General features: G+C 42.3%; 1 protein-coding gene across 1 annotated transcript in view; it reads left to right on the top strand.

Moving 5' to 3' along the window:
* The window catches only part of LOC110951688 (disheveled-associated activator of morphogenesis 2), a 115,189-nt gene that overhangs the window by 35,995 nt on the left and 60,530 nt on the right, over positions 1-18,664 (top strand). The window contains 2 exon segments of the mRNA XM_051945971.1: positions 5,193-5,480; positions 17,681-17,770. Of these exon segments, the coding sequence (XP_051801931.1) occupies positions 5,313-5,480; positions 17,681-17,770 (258 nt within the window). The 5' untranslated portion in view covers positions 5,193-5,312.

Here is an 18,664-nt window from a genome sequence, read left to right as displayed (position 1 = left end):
ACACACCCAGATGGTTTTAATTAACACATAGAGATGAAGAAATTCATTCTTTCATTGACGGCTTCCTTTTCCATCTGTTCTCCTGTGATGAGCAAGGATAAATAAGGAAATCTCTGTGTGTCTGAGTGTGTGTGTTATTTAATTTTCTAGTCACAAGTGTCAGATATGTGGCGATTTGCTGAACATGAAAATGACAGAAAACATAGCAAATAAGACATACAGAAAAATGTGAACAAATATTCCATAACAATAGTTTAAAAAACCTTTCTGATAAAAATCAAGTTGTTTTGTTTTTACCTTGTTAACGTGGCGATAGCATATTTTTTAGTGGTGGAGGACACATCATGACTAACATCAGCTATGCAGACGGCAACACAAATCTTGAAACTACCGATGATAGTGGGAAAAAAAAACACAGATCCAGATGTCTGAGGTTTCATACTTTACAAACCTAAGGAACCCATCCTGCAAGCTGGGACTTTATGTGTCATTATTCTTCTTTGGAATCAGTTTCTGGTGTGAGCGTGTTTGGCTGAATTACTTCAGTATTACAAGTAAGTTGACAGTGTTTGAGCAGAGTTTGTAGGTGAGCTGGTGTGCTGAGCTGCAGTGAGGGAGGAGGGGTAGAGAAAGAGAGTACAGAGAGGCGGGGGCTTCATAGAGCTACACATTATAGAGAAATCAACAGTGCAGAGTTATATCTAAGCCATTTTAAAGCAGGAAGGGTCTATTTTAGTGTAACATAAAATACGCAGAATAAATATGCAGAATTATTTTATCTGCATTTTTTGGTTAAAACTGCTTTTTTAAAAATTCTCAAATTATATTTATGGCAACTGAAATAAAGCATTTAATTGTATTCCATTTTTCATTGGTATCACCATGCTCTAACTGAAATCCCCTCACATGTATCCATACAGTTCTCTAAGACATGTGTTATGAGCTTTAACGTTGATGCTTGGTGTTTCTTCTTCACTACGTCTGGCAAAGTCAGACTTGCTATATGCAACCTCCATGCCCCACTAAGCTAGACAAATCATTTCTTATCTTTAGAATTCAATTTCTTTAGTATAAAGAAGCGTAATTACGAAAACACGTTTCCAGAAAGATGCAATCCAGCTTCTTAAGGGGGGAAAGTATTGAGAAGGAGAAGCACAGAAGAGCAGATAAAAGAGGATTAATGATGGGAGAAGAAGTGGCAAGGAAAAATGACAGATGTTCCTGTCGGAGGGGGGTTGTTGAAGGCAAATGTCACTCCATTCACCCTGAAAGAGAGGAATAATGGGAGGTGACAGGGAGGGAGGGAGAGGATGAAGAAATGAAAAGCTGGGAGATAAGAGGGGCTCTCAGGTCACATATGGCACTGGACATGGTCAATTTGGGTTGTGTTTGTGTGCTGCCTCCTCAATGCAGACAATGATAAAGGTTACACAAATAATCCTGCTTCTATTCTTGTTCCCTTATATGTCCCAGTATATACATTCTATAATGTATGTGTGTGTGTTTGGGTTCCTTGGCCTACTTTCGCTGGGCACAGGATGGAAACAGGCCAACAGAACTGGTGCTGAGTGAGGACCGGCCGCACGTGGGGCTCTGTGGGAGACACTGGACAGGAGGTTTAGGCTGTGTATTTTGCTGAATGGCTTTAAAACCCCTGTAGAGCGGCCTCTTTTCCATTAGGCTCAACCAGCTGTCCACAGCAACAGTAACTAACTCACCACCATATAGATTTGGCACCAGTTCATGCTAATGTGTTAGAGCAATAAAAACGATGAAAAGCTGTCACTGGTAATAGTGCGAGGCAGAGCCTTTTCAAGTGTAAATGTATGGAAAAAATCTGCAGGAGTTACCTCTCTGAAGTAGGCTTTTATTGGATTCTGCCACCGCACAGTGTTAAAGCAGTGTTTCCTTTTCTGTTATAACTCACCTCTCTGAATGCTTATCTGAGTACATGTAGTCCATCTTTACAGTTTTGGTCAGCAGGCTTCACCAGATCTCACAGTTGTGACAGTTACCTTGAATTAAAAGCAGATACTGGTTCAGGGAAGGTTCACACCACGTTTTCTGATTGTCACTTTGCTGCATTTTTAAGATTGTAGCTAGAGATTCATTACTGTATGTGATTTTTGGCACGTAAAGCTGGTTTACTTGAGTGAAGCAGTAAAGGTGACAGCTGTCCTGGGGCTCCATGTAAAATGGCAAAATTTCTACAACAGCGGCTCAGTTGGTAGAGCAGGTGTCTCTCAATGCGTGTGCTGAAATGTACAAGCTGCAGACTGCAGTACAGTCACACTTGCAATTTCTACACGAATTGCACATTCCAGTTGTGCAAATTGGGTAGTGGTAGCTCAGGGTTTAAGGCTTTGGGCCACTGATTGGAACTACAGGGCTTCAAGCCTCAGCACCACCAAGCTAATATACAGCACCAGTCAAAGCCTCATGAAACTCATCCAGAGAATGCCAAGAAGGTGCAAAGCAGTAATCAAAGGAAAGGGGATCCAGGTTTCCATGAAAACTCCCACTTTTATCCATGTGCTAACATAACTGCACAAGGGTTTTCTAGTCATCAATGAGCCTTTCAACAGCATTAGCTAACACAATGTAGCATTAGAACACAGGAGTGATGGTTGCTGGAAATGTTCCTCTGTACCCCTATGGAGATATTCCATTAAAAATCAGCCGTTTCCAGCTACAATAGTCATTTACCACATTATTAATGTCTATACTGGATTTATCATTCATTTTAATGTTATCTTCATTGAATCATCTGCTTTTCTTTACAAATAAGGACATTTCTAAGTGACCCCAAATGACAATCATCCAAGTCCTGTTGTGGGAACTTTCAGCACTGACATAAATATCCCAAAAAACATTCATCAGAAGTACCAAGTGCAAATTTTGTAACACATACCACCATTGGACAATATGAAAATAAAATTTAAGGAGCTTAAAGGACAGAATGACATTTTTGAGTCTGTCTTATAACAACATTCTTCTGTGTGCATTGAAACTATTTCTAGTTGCCGTAGTTGTTTGTCTTGTCCATACTGACTTTCCTAACATGATTCTTAAAGCTAATATGAGGCTTTTAGCAGTCTGAGTCAACGCAGTCAATTGCAAAATCTTCCCAAAGATGTTATTTAATGAAGACATCATTTGCAATCTGCAGTGTCCATGGTAGTTAAAGGCTCTGCATAGTGAAGGAAACAGGATAATACACTTTGCTCAGGGAATGGGAGATGCTGGAGATGACTCAGGGCCTTTTAGAGCCCTGCTGTAGGTCAATCCTGCCATGATAGTGGAGTATTCAAGGATTGTCACCTCGGCTATCGTAACACAAATGCGGGTGAGGTATCAAATGGACCACACATGTATACAAGATGCTACACATACTATAATTGGCATTCAGTGCACTGATGCAACAACTCTGCAAGAGTCCCTGTATTTTAAGGTGATTATACAGAATAATTTAAGATATAGCACTCGTCAGAAAATAAGCCCACTGGTGGTTGCACAAGCATTTCCATGTTCAGCAAACCAGAGAAAACTATGGTTGCTTTTTATTTAAAATAGCTTCCAGTTCATGTATAGCTCTGCACAGCTCTGCTCCTTCTGCCTTAACAAGCATGGGAGATTCAAGGAGGCGGAAAAAGCAAATGAGTAAAAGACGAAAGGGCAAAATGGAAATGTGGTGTTTTCTCTTTTCATTTTTTCCCCTTTAAGCTCCTGTTGACGGCCCAGCGCATTCATAAAGAATTTACCATCGGGCTAATTTTAGACTCGCACTCAGAACTCCTACACTGAGCAAATGTGTGAGGGAGTGATGGCGAAGAGTTGTGCTCAGTCAAGATGTAGTAGATTGTGGGTTTTTGTGGAAACTGAAGTTCTAAAGTTTCACTGTCATATGAAACAGATGGATGCAAAGCTTAAGCTAATGCTGGGTCGGTTATGTACAAATATCAATAAAGGCATTTTGAGGATTATTATCTTTCTGTTTTTAATCTGGTCGTGGTTTTGAGTTGTTGCTGCGAACTTCATGGACATTTTTTATTATATTTCACATAAATGGTTTCATAATTGATTTCTTGGTCAAATATTTCTGCTGGATTTGCATGTCCAAGGTATTTGCATAACAGGCTTGAGGTCCATTCATTCACAAATGCAGTAAACTGTTGCATAAAGAGGAGCTTTGGCAACTGTGTGAGTCGTCGTGGGTGTATGCTCACAATGTGTAAATGTGTGTCTGATAGGACATAATATAGTGTAAAGAGTGTATTATTCATACAATGAAGACCACCCATATCCTTTTCGTAGCATTGAGGAAATCCTCCAGGGTGTCGCAGTCCATTCAGTCCCCTGTGCATGTTGTTGTGGATGTCATTCACTTCTGTCTGCACAGACACACACACACACACACACACACACACACACACACACACACACACACACACACACACACACACACACACGCTCTTCTGCGACTGCTCCATTCAGAGAATAAGGGCACCGATGGGGCAGCTTTTAGTACAAATCTGCACAAACACACATACTCTGCAAGTTCACCATTGTACCTCACAGACAAGAGACCGCTTTGTCAGGCTATAAGAGCAACCACTGTCAAAACAAGGATATGATGGCACCTCCTGCAGCCTCTGTGACCTCCTGCTCCACCCTGGCACATGTTCTTATGGACATAGTACAGGCAACCGGAAAATCCAGAAAGAAATCAGCCATGATGAAGTGTAAATACCTATGTAGTTGTAGTGTTGTCGTCCTTGGGTTTTCTCTTGATGCAGTTTCATAGGTGGCATTGTCGTGTTTGTTTGCCTGTGGTGGCTGTTGCTGCTTGTATGTCTGTGTGTATTTATCCCCAACTAGTTTGGGCTGCTGGAAACATAAATTGCTTTGCTGTGCAAATTGATTTCTTTCCAAGAAAACCCCAACCAGACACTGGGTGTGTTCACCAGCATGTGGCCTTCATGAGCTGAGCATAGGTGGAATTTTGCGCATTGGATTGAAAGGACCACAAAGGATTTATCGCACACAGGAATGTTTTCCATTATGACATAAAGCTTGCTCATCTAAATGTAGTAAATGCAGCTCAGAGGTATTTTTAATCACACTTTGGACACCTTGGATTGTCAGTATCTCTGTGTAACCTCTTCCTTTGTTCCTCTCTCTCTGTCGTCCAGATCATGCCCCCCAGATAGCAGCCTCGTCCTCCTCTCCACTCCCCCTCCCTCACCCCTTGGTCCCTTCCTCCACCTTCCTGGTCCAGCGCCACCACTGCCACCTGCTTCACCACGGCCATCATGCCCCCCAGGAAGAGGACGCGGCCGGGCCTGGGCTTCCTGTGCTGCTTTGGCAGCAGTGAACCCCCAGAGATCAACCTGAAGGACAGCGTGCCCCTGCAGCTCCTGGAGTTCAGCGCCCCCATGCCACCTGCCGAGGAGCTGCATGCTCGTTTCTCCGAACTGGTGGTGAGTAAAGATAGAGTGATCTTATGTATGATTGAGTTAGCATGTTCAATGAATTTTTCATTCAAAGCAAATCCAAAGCCGTCGACTTTACATTTTGATGTTTGGAATGATCACTGGAGTGAGCAGTGCAGCAGAGTCACAGTGGATGAACAGCCAGGCATTTTGTTCACTGAATGCTGCTGCAATAAGAACCATGTGGCTTCATGCGGTGCATAATGCATGACTCAGCCTTACAGAATGTATCCCATGGGAGATAAATGCCAGTTAACAGTTACAGTGTTGCTGCTTTGACAGTCCACAGGGAAAAAAACGCACAATAATGATTTCTGTAAAGCTGGAACACAGACTTTCAGAATGTTGAACATACGGAGAAGGTAGATAGATTATCTACATGTCTAACTTTTGCCATCCACTGAAAGTTTAATGAGCCTGTTCAACTTGCAGTTACATGCTGCTGTAGGTGCTGCACTGAGGACCAGTTTTCACAATTAGTCACCACACAAAAATGCTTCTCATTAACTTGAAAATACGAGTGAGCTGCCTCAAAGCAAGTCTTTGCTTCAGGATAAATCCTGGATTTGTCTCGTTTCCTTAATGCTGAGAAATCCAATTCCTCTGCTGTGCGTGTTGCTCATTATCCCCAACAAACAGGATTAGGGACAGGAACTGGAAGGGTTGGGCTTTGTGGAGGCCATCTTGATGGTTGGGTGAGGCCATGCCCCAAACCTCAAACCCCCTATCTGTAAATGCAGATGCTCATCTTTACCAGTACATGCAGCCCACTCCTGTGCTATAGTCTACATCCTGTGCACCGATCACACTTGTTGGCAGAAGTTGTTGGTTTGTTCCAGTGCCAGACTGGGATAGCTGCACTGACATGTGCCCGTAGCATGGAGACGAATCAGGGCACAGCTGTCAGAACGGAGAAGTCTGCTGTGGGCTTCAGCTGCCACGCAAACTGGTGCTGGCTTTGCTGAAAGAGCACGGCTTTGCTGTTTCTGTCTCTTTGTTTGCTCAGTTCCTGCTTCTTGGTCAGTCTCGACCCTGTCTGTCTCCATATCAGCTTCTGTCATTCTCTGTCAAACTCAGATTTCCTGCTTCTCTCCCTCTCTTTCCAAACAGCATGTTGAGTGTCATGGCTACAGAACTGCTTCTGGCACTTAAGAGTTTTGGGGAATGCTGAACTTCACTGCCTGCAGGATATATCACTCCACTGTCAAATTCAGTTCAGGAGATTTAGTGACATTTCAGTTAGGATAGGAAATAATTCACTGTTATCAGGACAGATGTTTTCCCAATAGTGATTATTCCCTGTTTCTTCCAGCTAAATGACTGGATTTCACCCTAAATTTGCTGTTTTGGCTCCTTTATAATCACTCCTGAGGCACAAGCCATTAAACCTTAGTAGCTGCTGCATACTTATTGCCTTGATTGAAGAAAATTGAAAGTTAGTATGGTTGCAATCAAGACAGTCATTGCCTCAATCAGTATCAAGAGTGGAATGACCCAGTGGCCCTACAGCTGTATAATAATTAAAACTTCCTTCTGAAAGATCAACAGGTTGCTATTTGACATACTTGATGCCTCACATAGCAGCACAAAATGTTTGCATAAATTAGGTTTTGACATTAAGGAAACTTTTTAAAATAATCAGAGACCCATATAGCTGAGATCAAATATAAGCATGTCCGTCATATGGGAGCACTTAGCCAAATCACAGCAGTCCGCATGCTTGAAAAGACCGAATGACCCACGGCTCATGTTTGGATAAATATCTGAGTTTAAGATGAAACTAGCACAGAGGCATGAGCTGAAGAACAGACAGATTCATTACTGATCTCAAAACTGCTGGACATGAAGCTTTTAGATCCACAAGAGAAACTGGATTTGGGATTTTCTGGACCCTAACACATGTTGAGAATAGATTGTTCTTATGGTGGTTGTTGGATGGCTACATTTGATGATATCATTCACAGGATTAGATGTTTTGTCTTCATGGTCATGTCTGTGTTAGGTTCTGGTTCCTCTTTACTGCAGATTTCCAGAACTGAATGCAACCCTTTAAAGGCTGAATCTCCTGCTAGAAAGTTTGAAAAGGAAAATGTCTGTTCCACATAGATGATAACTCAACCAATGACCATTTAATTCAGCTTTGATTGGCATGGCTTTGAACAAACTGATTCAACCTAATGATGGTCATCTGGCCAAATCATCGGTCCTCCACATCTGTTTTACTGGTTTTTCGGCCGACATGCTGACACAGATTGACCAGTCATCCAAAAATGTGTACAACCAGACCTCTCAGAGTCACTCAGCCTGGACACAGTACTGTAACTCAAGCAGAGAGCTGATGTAGGGAGGCAAGGAGCCATTCTACAGGGCAGGAAATAAAGAAAAATAGAGAATAACATAACATAGTGTGTTTCTGTGGCAACGGGAGACGGGGATTATTGTTATGAAAGCCTTTCCTGAGGAGGAGAAAGAGACTCAGTGGAGACTCTGGAGTGGGAGCGACAGATCTGGGCCAAACGGAGGAGTAAACCACCTCCATGTGTCTTCACATCCATAATGGGGTCTTCCACTGTGCCTAGAGACTACACAGTGCACACTCAGCTTACACTGTTAGTGGAAGAAGAAACTTCAGCTGACTTGTCTCAGAAATACCAAAAAAATGTTACCCAGAAAAAGCTATTATTCCTATTTCTGTTGCAAGGAGTATAAAATGGAATATATAATATATATATGTTCCTTGTGTTCTTTTCAAATATCACATTTTATGGGATGACAGAGGCAGAATAGAAGAAACAGACAAGGAACTTTGGTGATGCCCTGGATACCTCTTATCTCATGTACAGTATTTTGGCCATAGTCATCATCAAAGATGCAACATCAAGTTGCGATATTTCAGAATCACACTTTCCACTTCTGCTGTCAACAGCCTTAAGCAGCCTCTGCTAGCCTCCCGCTGATTCATGAAAATTGCAGGTGCATGGAATTGTAGCAGAACAGGAATGACATATTGTCCCCGGCCTGTAGCTCCCAAAACTAATGCTGCAGAAGAAACATGTGTGGGATCCATCACTGGTTCCCTTGTGTAAATACTTACGTCTCCTTTGTCAAACGCACAACAACTCATCCTGGAGAAAGTCTGAAAAACAAACCTGCTTCCAAGTCTGCATGAATCCATATGAAAGCCTGCTGTGCCTGATAACGAACTCAACAAACCCATGCAAATGAAGCTGGAAGCAATTGCCCCTGATTTTGACACAATAAGTAAAGACCACATCAGAGGGCCTAATGGATTACATCAGTTAAACTACACATTTGTTGCCGGTCGCAGAATTTCCTGATCGCAAATGTGCTGCAGTTCTGGCTTTTAGGATCTGGGTGCGTTTTATACAATTTCTTTCCACCAGTGCCTCAAGGCTCGCACGCATATATGTTGATATATAGGCCATGTGTGAAGTTTGGCCATGCAACTGACAGTTTTGTTTCTGTTTATCGGAGCAATTCCCTGCTAATAGCATTTTATAGTCAAATGTGAAATTACTCTCATATTTAGGGAATAGAAAAAGGGGTTCTCCTCAGTCATTTTGATGCTTGGGTGCATTTCTCAGTGGTGGCAGTTCAGAAAACCAAAACTAAACTTTAGTTTGTACAAAGTGAAACCAAGTGTGAGGTTGTTTGGGGACAACCAGACTGGCATTCACAAGTTTCAACCGATAACGAACGTCTACAGTGGAAAGGTCGGCATATGGTCACAATGTGTTGACACTTTTACAAATGGGGGCTACTGAACCACTGCAGAATTACATTTTAGATTTAAATATGCATCTCCTATAGCGTTGTTCTTCTCTAGATGCTTTCATAATGCAACTAAATGTTGTCCTTAACTGTTTCTCAAAAGAAGATCCCGTGTTTCACCCAATTGTAATGAGCTGTGAGGCCTGAGATAAGAGAGGACTGTGTAGTTTATCAGAGAAATTGGTGCAACTGAATCTGTTCTGCTAGGCCAACATCTGGCCATTACAATACAGGCAGAGATCAGATTACTGTGTGTGTTCTCTCTGCCTTTATCTCGACCCTCTTTTTTTGTCTGTCTGTGTCTTTCCCCATGTGGGAGCCTCATTGCTTCTTTCCCTATCTCGTAATTTGGGACAGTTTTAATCCAGCCCCTCTAGGCAGCCGTCCAGCTGTCCAGTGTCAGTCACTGCATCTGGACACAGTAACCTTCAATAGCGTCCACTCCATTGGACTCCCAATCACTGGTTTTCGTAGCATGTAAATTTTGTTCTCAAAGCACTGATGGTAAAATTGGGCTTTCTGAACTGAAACCTCAACCAGTGTTTCCAGGAAAACTGGGCTCTTTTTTAAAAAAAAAAACATAAATCCTCTCCTAATGTTCCCTCCAGTGTGACTTTTGAGCCGGACGCAAATCAAAAATTTGTTGCATAACAAGAGGGAATGGAAATGTTCTCCTCCCTCTGGGCCACTGGGAGTGAGTTTCCTACTCGGTGTACACCCTGGGATGCACCCTCTTTCCTTTCTGTTTCCTCTCTCTCCTTGCATTTTTCTGTCTACCTTCCCATTTCTAATGCTCTCTTCCTACCTCTCTTGTAAAGCCAGCAGCCATTGTCCTGAGCTAGCCTGATCATGGAAGCCGTGTTTAGCTGAGGGGAGAGGCTGTGGGCTTGCAACGGCTACTGACTGACTCATCAAAGACAGGATAGTATGACTCATCTGAATTCTGCTAAATGGAGCAAGCCCAGAGTGTGTGTGAGTGATGTGGTGGTTTGCAGTGACAAGCAACGTGACCAGATTCACTCTCACCATATCTGAAGACTAAGAAGTTAATCTTTGACCTCGTTTTGATTGTGGTAAATGACTCAAAACTTGGTCTTTGCCTTGTGTAAGAAACTCCAGGCATAATGGCGAGTCTGATTCTGGTGTAAGAGACGTACACACACACACAGAGACTCTCTGAATCTTGTTTGGGTCAATAATGGCAGCTACAGCTTCCTCTCATTCCCCTTGAGGCCTCATATGACTTCCTGCCATCTTGCCTGTCTTTCCTCTGCCTTCCTGTCTCGCCTAGAGACTGCTGCATGTATACAGTGTGGAACTGTGTGTGTGCGCGTATGAGTGTGTGTGTGTCTGTGTTGTACCACACTGACCCTCTCAGTACTGTAAAACTTCACATGAGGTAAAGTCATTCATATCCACTCCGGAAGTGCCACTTCATAGACACACATGCATGGGAGAGGATGTCATTCTTGGACCCCACATTTCCCATTTAGGTGGAACCTCACACGTTTTCAATCAGTTGTCACAAAGACACACCCACTCCCACTCCTATGCCAGTCACTCACACATACTCACTCACTGACCCACTATTCTTCCTGTATTTGTCGCTTCCCTCCCATTGTGGTGTTGGCTTGCTTTGTTTCTATGTTCAATCTCAAATGCGCAAACCTATGAACTCTTTTATACATGCAAGAGATATTTCTCTTAGACTCCTTCATCTCTCTGTGCTGGTCTTCACCCTGTCCCTCCATGCCTGTGGTTCATTTTTGTCTCCATGCACTTAAGCAGTCATCTCCTGGAGTGGATGCGTAATATAAACAACAGTAGGATTTTCTCATCTCCCGCTGTTTTATTGTGGCTCATCTTTCTGCACTCCTTAGCACTCTTTCCATATAGTACAGATAAATATTTTAAGTCTCCAGCAGACATGTTATGTCATATTTATAGAGTTAAATTAGCCATATAAGCCACGGTTGATGACAAGTGTTCAAAGATATCTTCATCATCATGACAGCCCCTGGTGCTGTTACAGTACATCCTGCATTTGTTCCCGACACACTCACTTTGCCTGCAAAATCTGATCATTTGTTCTCTGAAATGTTGGTGTTTAAATTTGTATTTTAACATTATGGGAGATTTGTTTGTTCACATTCCTTGTGAAAAATATAAGATGTGTTCTTGTGCCATTGTGTTAGCCCTTTAGATGTGGTCATCCTTGGCTGGCCTTAGCCTTAAAACTGGAAATGTAGGAAAACTACTAACCTGACTGTATCTGAGTTTAAATGTTTGCGACAATGAGAAAAAAAACATGCAACACCTTGTCACTTTTTGGACAATTTAAATTATTGTCATTTTAATTTAAAATTATTACATCTGAGATTTGTTTTTCAGTCTCTACTGAATAACCCACAATGACAAAGTGACAACATACTTTTAGAGATTTCTGTGAATTTATTTACAATCAAAAGCGGAAACCTCTCATTTATAAAAGTACTCTGACCCTTTATTTGGACATTTGTAAAATCCACTGTAGCAGAAATTACAGCTGTGAGTCTTTTGCAGAAAGTGCAGGTTTTTAAAACTGGAATTTGGGCAGTTTATTTCATTCATTTGTCAGATCAGATGGGGAGCGTTTGGGAGCTACTAGTTATATGTTTAGGTTGGGACTCTGGCTGGGCCACTTGAGTCACACTTGTCCTGAAGCCACTCCAGTGTTGTTTTAGCTGATGGATTTGGTTCATTCTTGTGTTGAAAGGCGACCCATTGCCCCATTCTCACGTTGCTGCGCTGTGGAGCAGGTTTTCTTTAAGGACTTCTCTGTAATTGAGGACATTCACTAAGTCCTAACCATCTCCCTGACCCTCCCAAAGCACTCCCATAGCATGATGCTACCACCTCCATGCTTGGGATAACAGTACCTGGTGTATGTCAGTTTGTGACCTCTCTGATTAAGGACCCGCTCGCTCTGTTACTGAGTTTGGCCAGATGACCAACTCTCGGAAGAGTCCTGGCGATTCAAAGTTTCTTCCATTTCACAATTACTGAGATTGCTGTGCTTCTGGGAAAACCTAAAGTTTTAGAAATGTTTGTGACTCCTCACAACTTCATCATGAAGTCCTACAGTGAGTTCCTGGACTACATGGCATTGTTTTAGTCTTGGCATGATCTAAATATGGAGAGGGAATTGATGGGACGCAGAAAAAGGAAAAAAACATCAGTTGTTCCTTGTATCATTTCCAACAGATAAGTCCTCAGCAGTGGATTCATAGTAGGATCACAATCATGTGATGGTCAGCAGGCAGCTGACGTAGTGTTCACTTGTTGTCATGGTTACAGTGATGCCATGCCACTCTCTCGCAATGATACAGAAATCTTTAGCAAATCTGTGGATCCAGATATAAGCTGCGTTACTGCCAAATCTAATGTGGTGGTCCTTGTGTCATTTCTGACCTTTCCTGAAGATTTCATCCAAATCTGTTAGTCTGTTTTTGAGTAGGGCTGCTCAGCGGCGTAGTGGTTAGCACTTTCGCCTTGCAGCAAGAAGATCCCTGGTTCAAATCCCGGGGTGGGCCTGGGATCTTTCTGCATGGAGTTTGCATGTTCTCCCTGAGCATGCGTGGGTTTTCTCCGGGCACTCCGGCTTCCTCCCACAGTCCAAAAATATGCTGAGGTTAATTGAGTACTCTAAATTGCCCGTAAGTGTGAATGTGAGTGTGATTGTTTGTCTGTATATGTAGCCCTGTGACAGACTGGCGACCTGTCCAGGGTGTCCCCTGCCTTCACCCGAGTCAGCTGGGATAGGCTCCAGCACCCCCCGCGACCCTAATGAGGATAAAGCGGTGTATAGAGAATGGATGTTTTTGAGTAATGTTACTAACAGACAGACATACAGACAAACGTACGCTGATTGTCACATAACTCCACCGTTGCTTGGCGGCGTAAAAATGATACAACAATCCGTGAAAATAGTCAGATAAGTTAAAAATGAAAGAGGCTTCATGAAGCCACTTTATTAACAGTTGGCTACTACAGATATTAGGTAAAGATGACTGGACAAACATTAAACACATACTGACATAGTTTTTATTTCACTTTTTAAAAATGATGACCAATGTGCATTTTTTAATTCCTGAAAGCACAGTTTATCTTTTGTACTTAACTTATTACTACTAGAACTTTACGTCAGAATCTACCTTGTACCCGTAATCTTTAACCTTCTGAACCCCAAAACCACCAGCGGGTTTCAAACCATGTTGTCTTTTTTAACAAATTGCCATGATCACACTGCTTATCAGAGCCAAAATCAGAGAGCTTTGACAGGTTTCTAGCTTTCTGGCAGTCCATGAACTACTCATCTGTACTCAGCTGAGAAAGAATTCCAAACCTAAGCTTGAAATTGTAGCATTTGTCTCCTTTATTTTTTTAAATTTTTTTCTCCTTTATTAAAAATCCCAGCAATCTTTACAAACAGTACAACTGAATGACAGAGCACGTTGTCAGTGTGAACACGACACTCAGAGCACATAACCGGACTGCTCTTTTTTTTTAAAAAATTATAACATTATTTGATAGACTGTTCTGGACAAAATATGAAAGAAAAGCTTCAGAGGCCTTAGGTGTGCATTTTTTCCTCTGAGGCAGCAGGTGTAACAATATTAGTTTTGGTTTATGTGAATTCCCGACTGTTGGTATAGGAAGACGGGGGCACATCAAGAGAGGGTTTTACACAGCAGCAAAGGGGGAAGTGCTTTGGTTTTGTTTTGGAAGAATGAGAGAGGGATTGCATGTTTTTTGGGTGCTGCTGCAGTCATGAGGAGAGGCCATGTGATGTGGATGTGGTATTGGAGCATGTTTTGAAGGTGTTGGGGGAGATGGAGGTGGAAGAAAACAGTGGGATATTGCATAAGTGGAAAGAGAAAAGTTCTCTGCCTGGCATGACATGAACATTCTTCCACCCACTCCATGTACTCATTCTTGACTTCATTACTTTTTTTTCCTTTTGCCAGTAACTAAATTTTAGATTCTGAAGATTCATTAGTTCTCTGTCCATCCTGTCACTTCTTCTCTGCTACCGTACTCAACTTTATCCATTTCACTCACCTTATATCCCTATGCAACCTTACAACAATTTCCTAAACGGAATTCCTTAAACACCCTGGGATGTCACCTAGACGCCCTGGGGACACAACTAAATTCTCATTTTAATGCTGACGTCTATGCTGCTCTCACATATCTCCTCTCCATAGAAGACCTTAAATTGCGAGGCCTGAGGAGTAGCAGGAGGGACTTAAGGAGAACACAAATTGCATAGAGATCAGTTGCTAGGCTCAGCTCCCATCTGGTTCGAATCCAGGGGTCTCATTCTCACTGATTTCCCCACCATCTACCAGCATTAGCTCCTCCAAAGTGCAGCAGCTTGGACAGCAGGGCTTTGACCCAGCAACCAGGCACCATGCCAGAGACAAGCTGGCTTCTAGGCCTTCGCTTCTAAGCCTGAGGATGTGGAGAGAAGACTGTGGTCCAAGCCAAAACTGAAATCTGTAAAGACTGAAGAACAGAGAGTAGAGGTTAGGTGTTTAGCTGTCATGTGATGGCTAGTTTTCTGCTTGACACTTAAGATCTTACATGGTTGCAAATGACAGCAGATTGCATTTAATGGAGATGGTAATGTAGAGATGGTCAGCTCTGAGTGAGTCACAATTATTCACTGAAACCATGCTGTTGAGATGAAAGACACTTTGACCCAACATTCTGATGCTTCTTTGTTGTTTCTGTCTGCATTGGACCCCCTTGAAAATCACACCCTTCAGATTTTTCCTCTTTTCTCCAAAAACCACAATAATGCTGCTGGTGGTGATCCCATTGAAAAGGCTTGGTGAGAGATGATGTCATTCTTCATAGTGTCAAACACTTGGAATGTGGGCCACCTCAGCCCACCCTGTCCAGCTGAATGGATGAAAACAAACCTTGTGAATCTACTGGCAGGCTTTAAGGGGCCCCACCTCTGTCACCGGTGGCCATCTTCACTCTGGGGGGCCTGGGGGCCCCACCACTTCTGGCTGACGTCATGGTAGCAAAACCATTATGATGAGATTAGTTTGAGCTTGAGCACAAAGCCCTGGTGCTGTAGCCTCTCATCCTCTCTCACTTTTTTTTCTCTGTTTTTTTATGCAGTCCCTTTCCAGAAGCACATAGCCTCCGGACGCTGATCCCAACACCTTCTCTTTTTCTGTCAATGCAGCTCTCTTTCTGTGTCCCTCCTCCATCTGACTCCCTTCCCTCAACCCTGATTTATCCATCTCTCACTCTTCCAAGACTTTACTTTTCCTCCTTGGCACACAGAGGCTCATTTCCTGGGCTCATCTACATTTCAAAAGGTGCAGGAGGCTCCTTGTACTAAGCTGAAGAATTGAGCAGAGCAGCAGGGTGAATATTAAAACACTGCTGTAGTCAGTGGAGACAGATTCTCAGTCAGATAGTGGGAAGGTTGGACAATCGAATGTCACTGTGTAAACTTGACTTATCCAGTGATCTGCTGCGTTTGTAAAATGTTTTATTATGTGTTGTTAGACGCGTCACAAAACAATAGTGCTTGTCAGATGGTGTTCTGAGGGATGGAGTGGGTGATTATTTTTAGTGTTGCTTGGTTATTGTGTTTGTTTCTCCGCCAAGGAAAGCAGCGGAGTTATGTGACAACTGGTGTTGGTTTGTCTGTCTGACTGTGTACAACATTACTCAAAAACAGATTAATGCATTTGGATGAAATTTGCAGGGAAGGTCAGAAATGAAGCAAAAACCAAGTGAATATATTCTGGCAGTGATGTGGCTTATAGTCTGGATCCATGGATTTGTTAAAGATTTCTGTATCATTACCAGATAGCAGCACGGCATCACTGTAACCATGACAACAAGTGAACACTACGTCAGCTGCCTGCTGATGATCACATGATTGTGATCCTACTACAAATCCACTGCTGAGGACTTATCAGGACTTATAGGTTGGAAATGATTCAAGGAACAATTGATTAAATTGTGGGGGTGTTTCTGAGTGTCATCAATTCCCGCCGCCTGCTACCATATTTAGGTCATGCGATTCGGTATCCGTACATAACTTACACATGCAGAACACACACCTGTGCACAGCGCAAAGTCATTTTGTATGTGGGCACATCTACACTACCGTTCAAAAAATTTGGGGTCACTTAGAAATGTCATTGTTTTTGAAAGAAGAACTTTTTTTTTCAATGAAGATAACATTAAATGAATTATAAATCCAGTGTAGACATTGTTAATGTGGTAAATGACTATTGTAGCTGGAAACGGCTGATTTTTAATGGAATATCTCCATAGGGGTACAGAGGAACATTTCCAGCAACCATCACTCCTGTGTTCTAATGCTACATTGTGTTAGCTAATGGTGTTGAAAGGCTCATTGATGATTAGAAAACCCTTGTGCAGTTATGTTAGCACATGGAGAAAAGTGTGAGTTTTCATGGGAAACATGAAACTGTCTGGATGACCCCAAACTTTTGAACAGTGATATATATTAAATGGCCACATTCTTGTTGCTATGATTTCTGATCATCAATAACTAATAAACAAATGCTGCATTTCTAAAAAAAATAAATAAAGTGCCATATAGGGGAATGAATAGCCTGTAAATTATTGTCTACCGGTAGTTTGTTATAGTTTTTCTTAACCTTCTGAACCCCAAAACCCCCCAGCTGGAATGAAGGGCAGGGTTTTTTTTTTTTTAATAAAATGACCAAGATTCCACCATACATCATAGAAAGAAATGGTAAAAACAATATTTTGACAAGCTTTGAAGTAATTGGAGTTTGTGAGGGAAAATGACTAAATCCGAGCTTAAAATTTGAGTTGTTTCATCACTTTATGCTGCATGTCCCATTGAGATATTCAGCCTAGATTCTGTAAAAATCAAAAAGACTTTTTGCCTGAACTGCAGGATGTGTTTACACTGAGTACACAGGAGACAAGGATGAAAACAAGTTAAAGCAGTAAAACATCTATTGTATGTGGAGCCACGTTTTTTTCAGGTGCTGGTAATGCCTGTTAGCACTTAAATTAAGGCAGTACAATGTCAACATCACACTGCACAAACAACATTTTTCACTTTTGTCTCCTTTTATCCATGGTTGTGTGGGTTTCATAGAGGTGAGGAACTTCATTTTGCAGCAATAAAAGGAGTCATAATGTGATAAGAGTAGAAAATACCTAGAAACTCCTTGGGGTTCATAGAGCTGATCACTGTTTTTCTGCACTTATATTAATGCTCTAATGAAACATTATCTAGTCCAATGCAAATGTCTCTGAATGGTTAGTGCAGAGGTGTAACATTGAGTATTGTGCTGATAAAGTCTCCCTTGTTGTTGCAGGATGAGCTGGACCTGACCGATAAGAACAGGGAGGCCATGTTTGCGCTGCCTGATGAGAAGAAATGGCAGATCTACTGCAGCAAGAAGAAGGTGAGTTGGACTCTGCTGTGTTTTATCGTACATCAGCACCAATCTCTGGCTGGCTCTCTGTTGAACAGCTGCCTGAACCCACAGTTTAGGGCTAAACTATCAGCAATGAGTGTAATTGAAGGCAGCCTCTTAGCATTTTGAATCAGCTCAGCCACAGTCAGTCAGCCTCCTTTCCAGCTTCTCATTTCTGCATTGATGTAAACAGATGCACAAATTACACCAGCTACATGTTGCACATTATTTTTTGCAGCCCATGATTCATGCAGTGCAGACACAAAGCAGTCCCAGCAACTTTTTTAGGCTCCTCAATCTCTAAATCTCTGTCCCCATATTGGAGCAAGTAATTTCCTCGTGCAGCTTAAGAATAGTCATCATACCAGTGAAGCGCTCGAACATTCTGGTTAGCCCTCTTTTTCACCCCTCTCCCCTCGCCAAAACATCTCTCGTTCTCTTCATACCCTTCAGCGTGTCTCTCCACAACAACTCTGGTCTCACTTTGTGGTCAGATATCCACAAGGAAATGACATTGTGCTCGGAGAAAAACGAGAATTAAGCCCCGACTCTCTCACTCAATACCAAATTGAATAAATAGTCGTAAACCCTCCCTTGTGTCTCTTTGCTGATTTGTTTTTTTGTCCGAGGGTTTTGTGTTGGAAGCAGGATCAGGCCACTCCTTCCACTTTCCAAGGCATGCAGGCTCAACGTAGCTGATGTGATATGCTCTGACAACCTTTTAAACACACACTGCTTTGTGTGCGTGTGTATGTGTGTGTGCACGCATGTGTGTGCACCTGCATGTGCAAAAGTTTGTGCTTGTATTCTGGCCAGTATTGAGTTACTAGGAAAAAGAAGAGCAGTGGAATTATGTGTTTAGAGGGATGTCAAGGCGAGGAT

Source organism: Acanthochromis polyacanthus, chromosome 1 (genome assembly GCF_021347895.1).
Source record: "Acanthochromis polyacanthus isolate Apoly-LR-REF ecotype Palm Island chromosome 1, KAUST_Apoly_ChrSc, whole genome shotgun sequence".
In the NCBI taxonomy this organism is placed as follows: domain Eukaryota; kingdom Metazoa; phylum Chordata; class Actinopteri; family Pomacentridae; genus Acanthochromis; species Acanthochromis polyacanthus.
The sequence above is the reverse complement of the archived record's forward strand: the minus strand, read 5'-3'. Positions and strand labels throughout refer to the sequence as shown.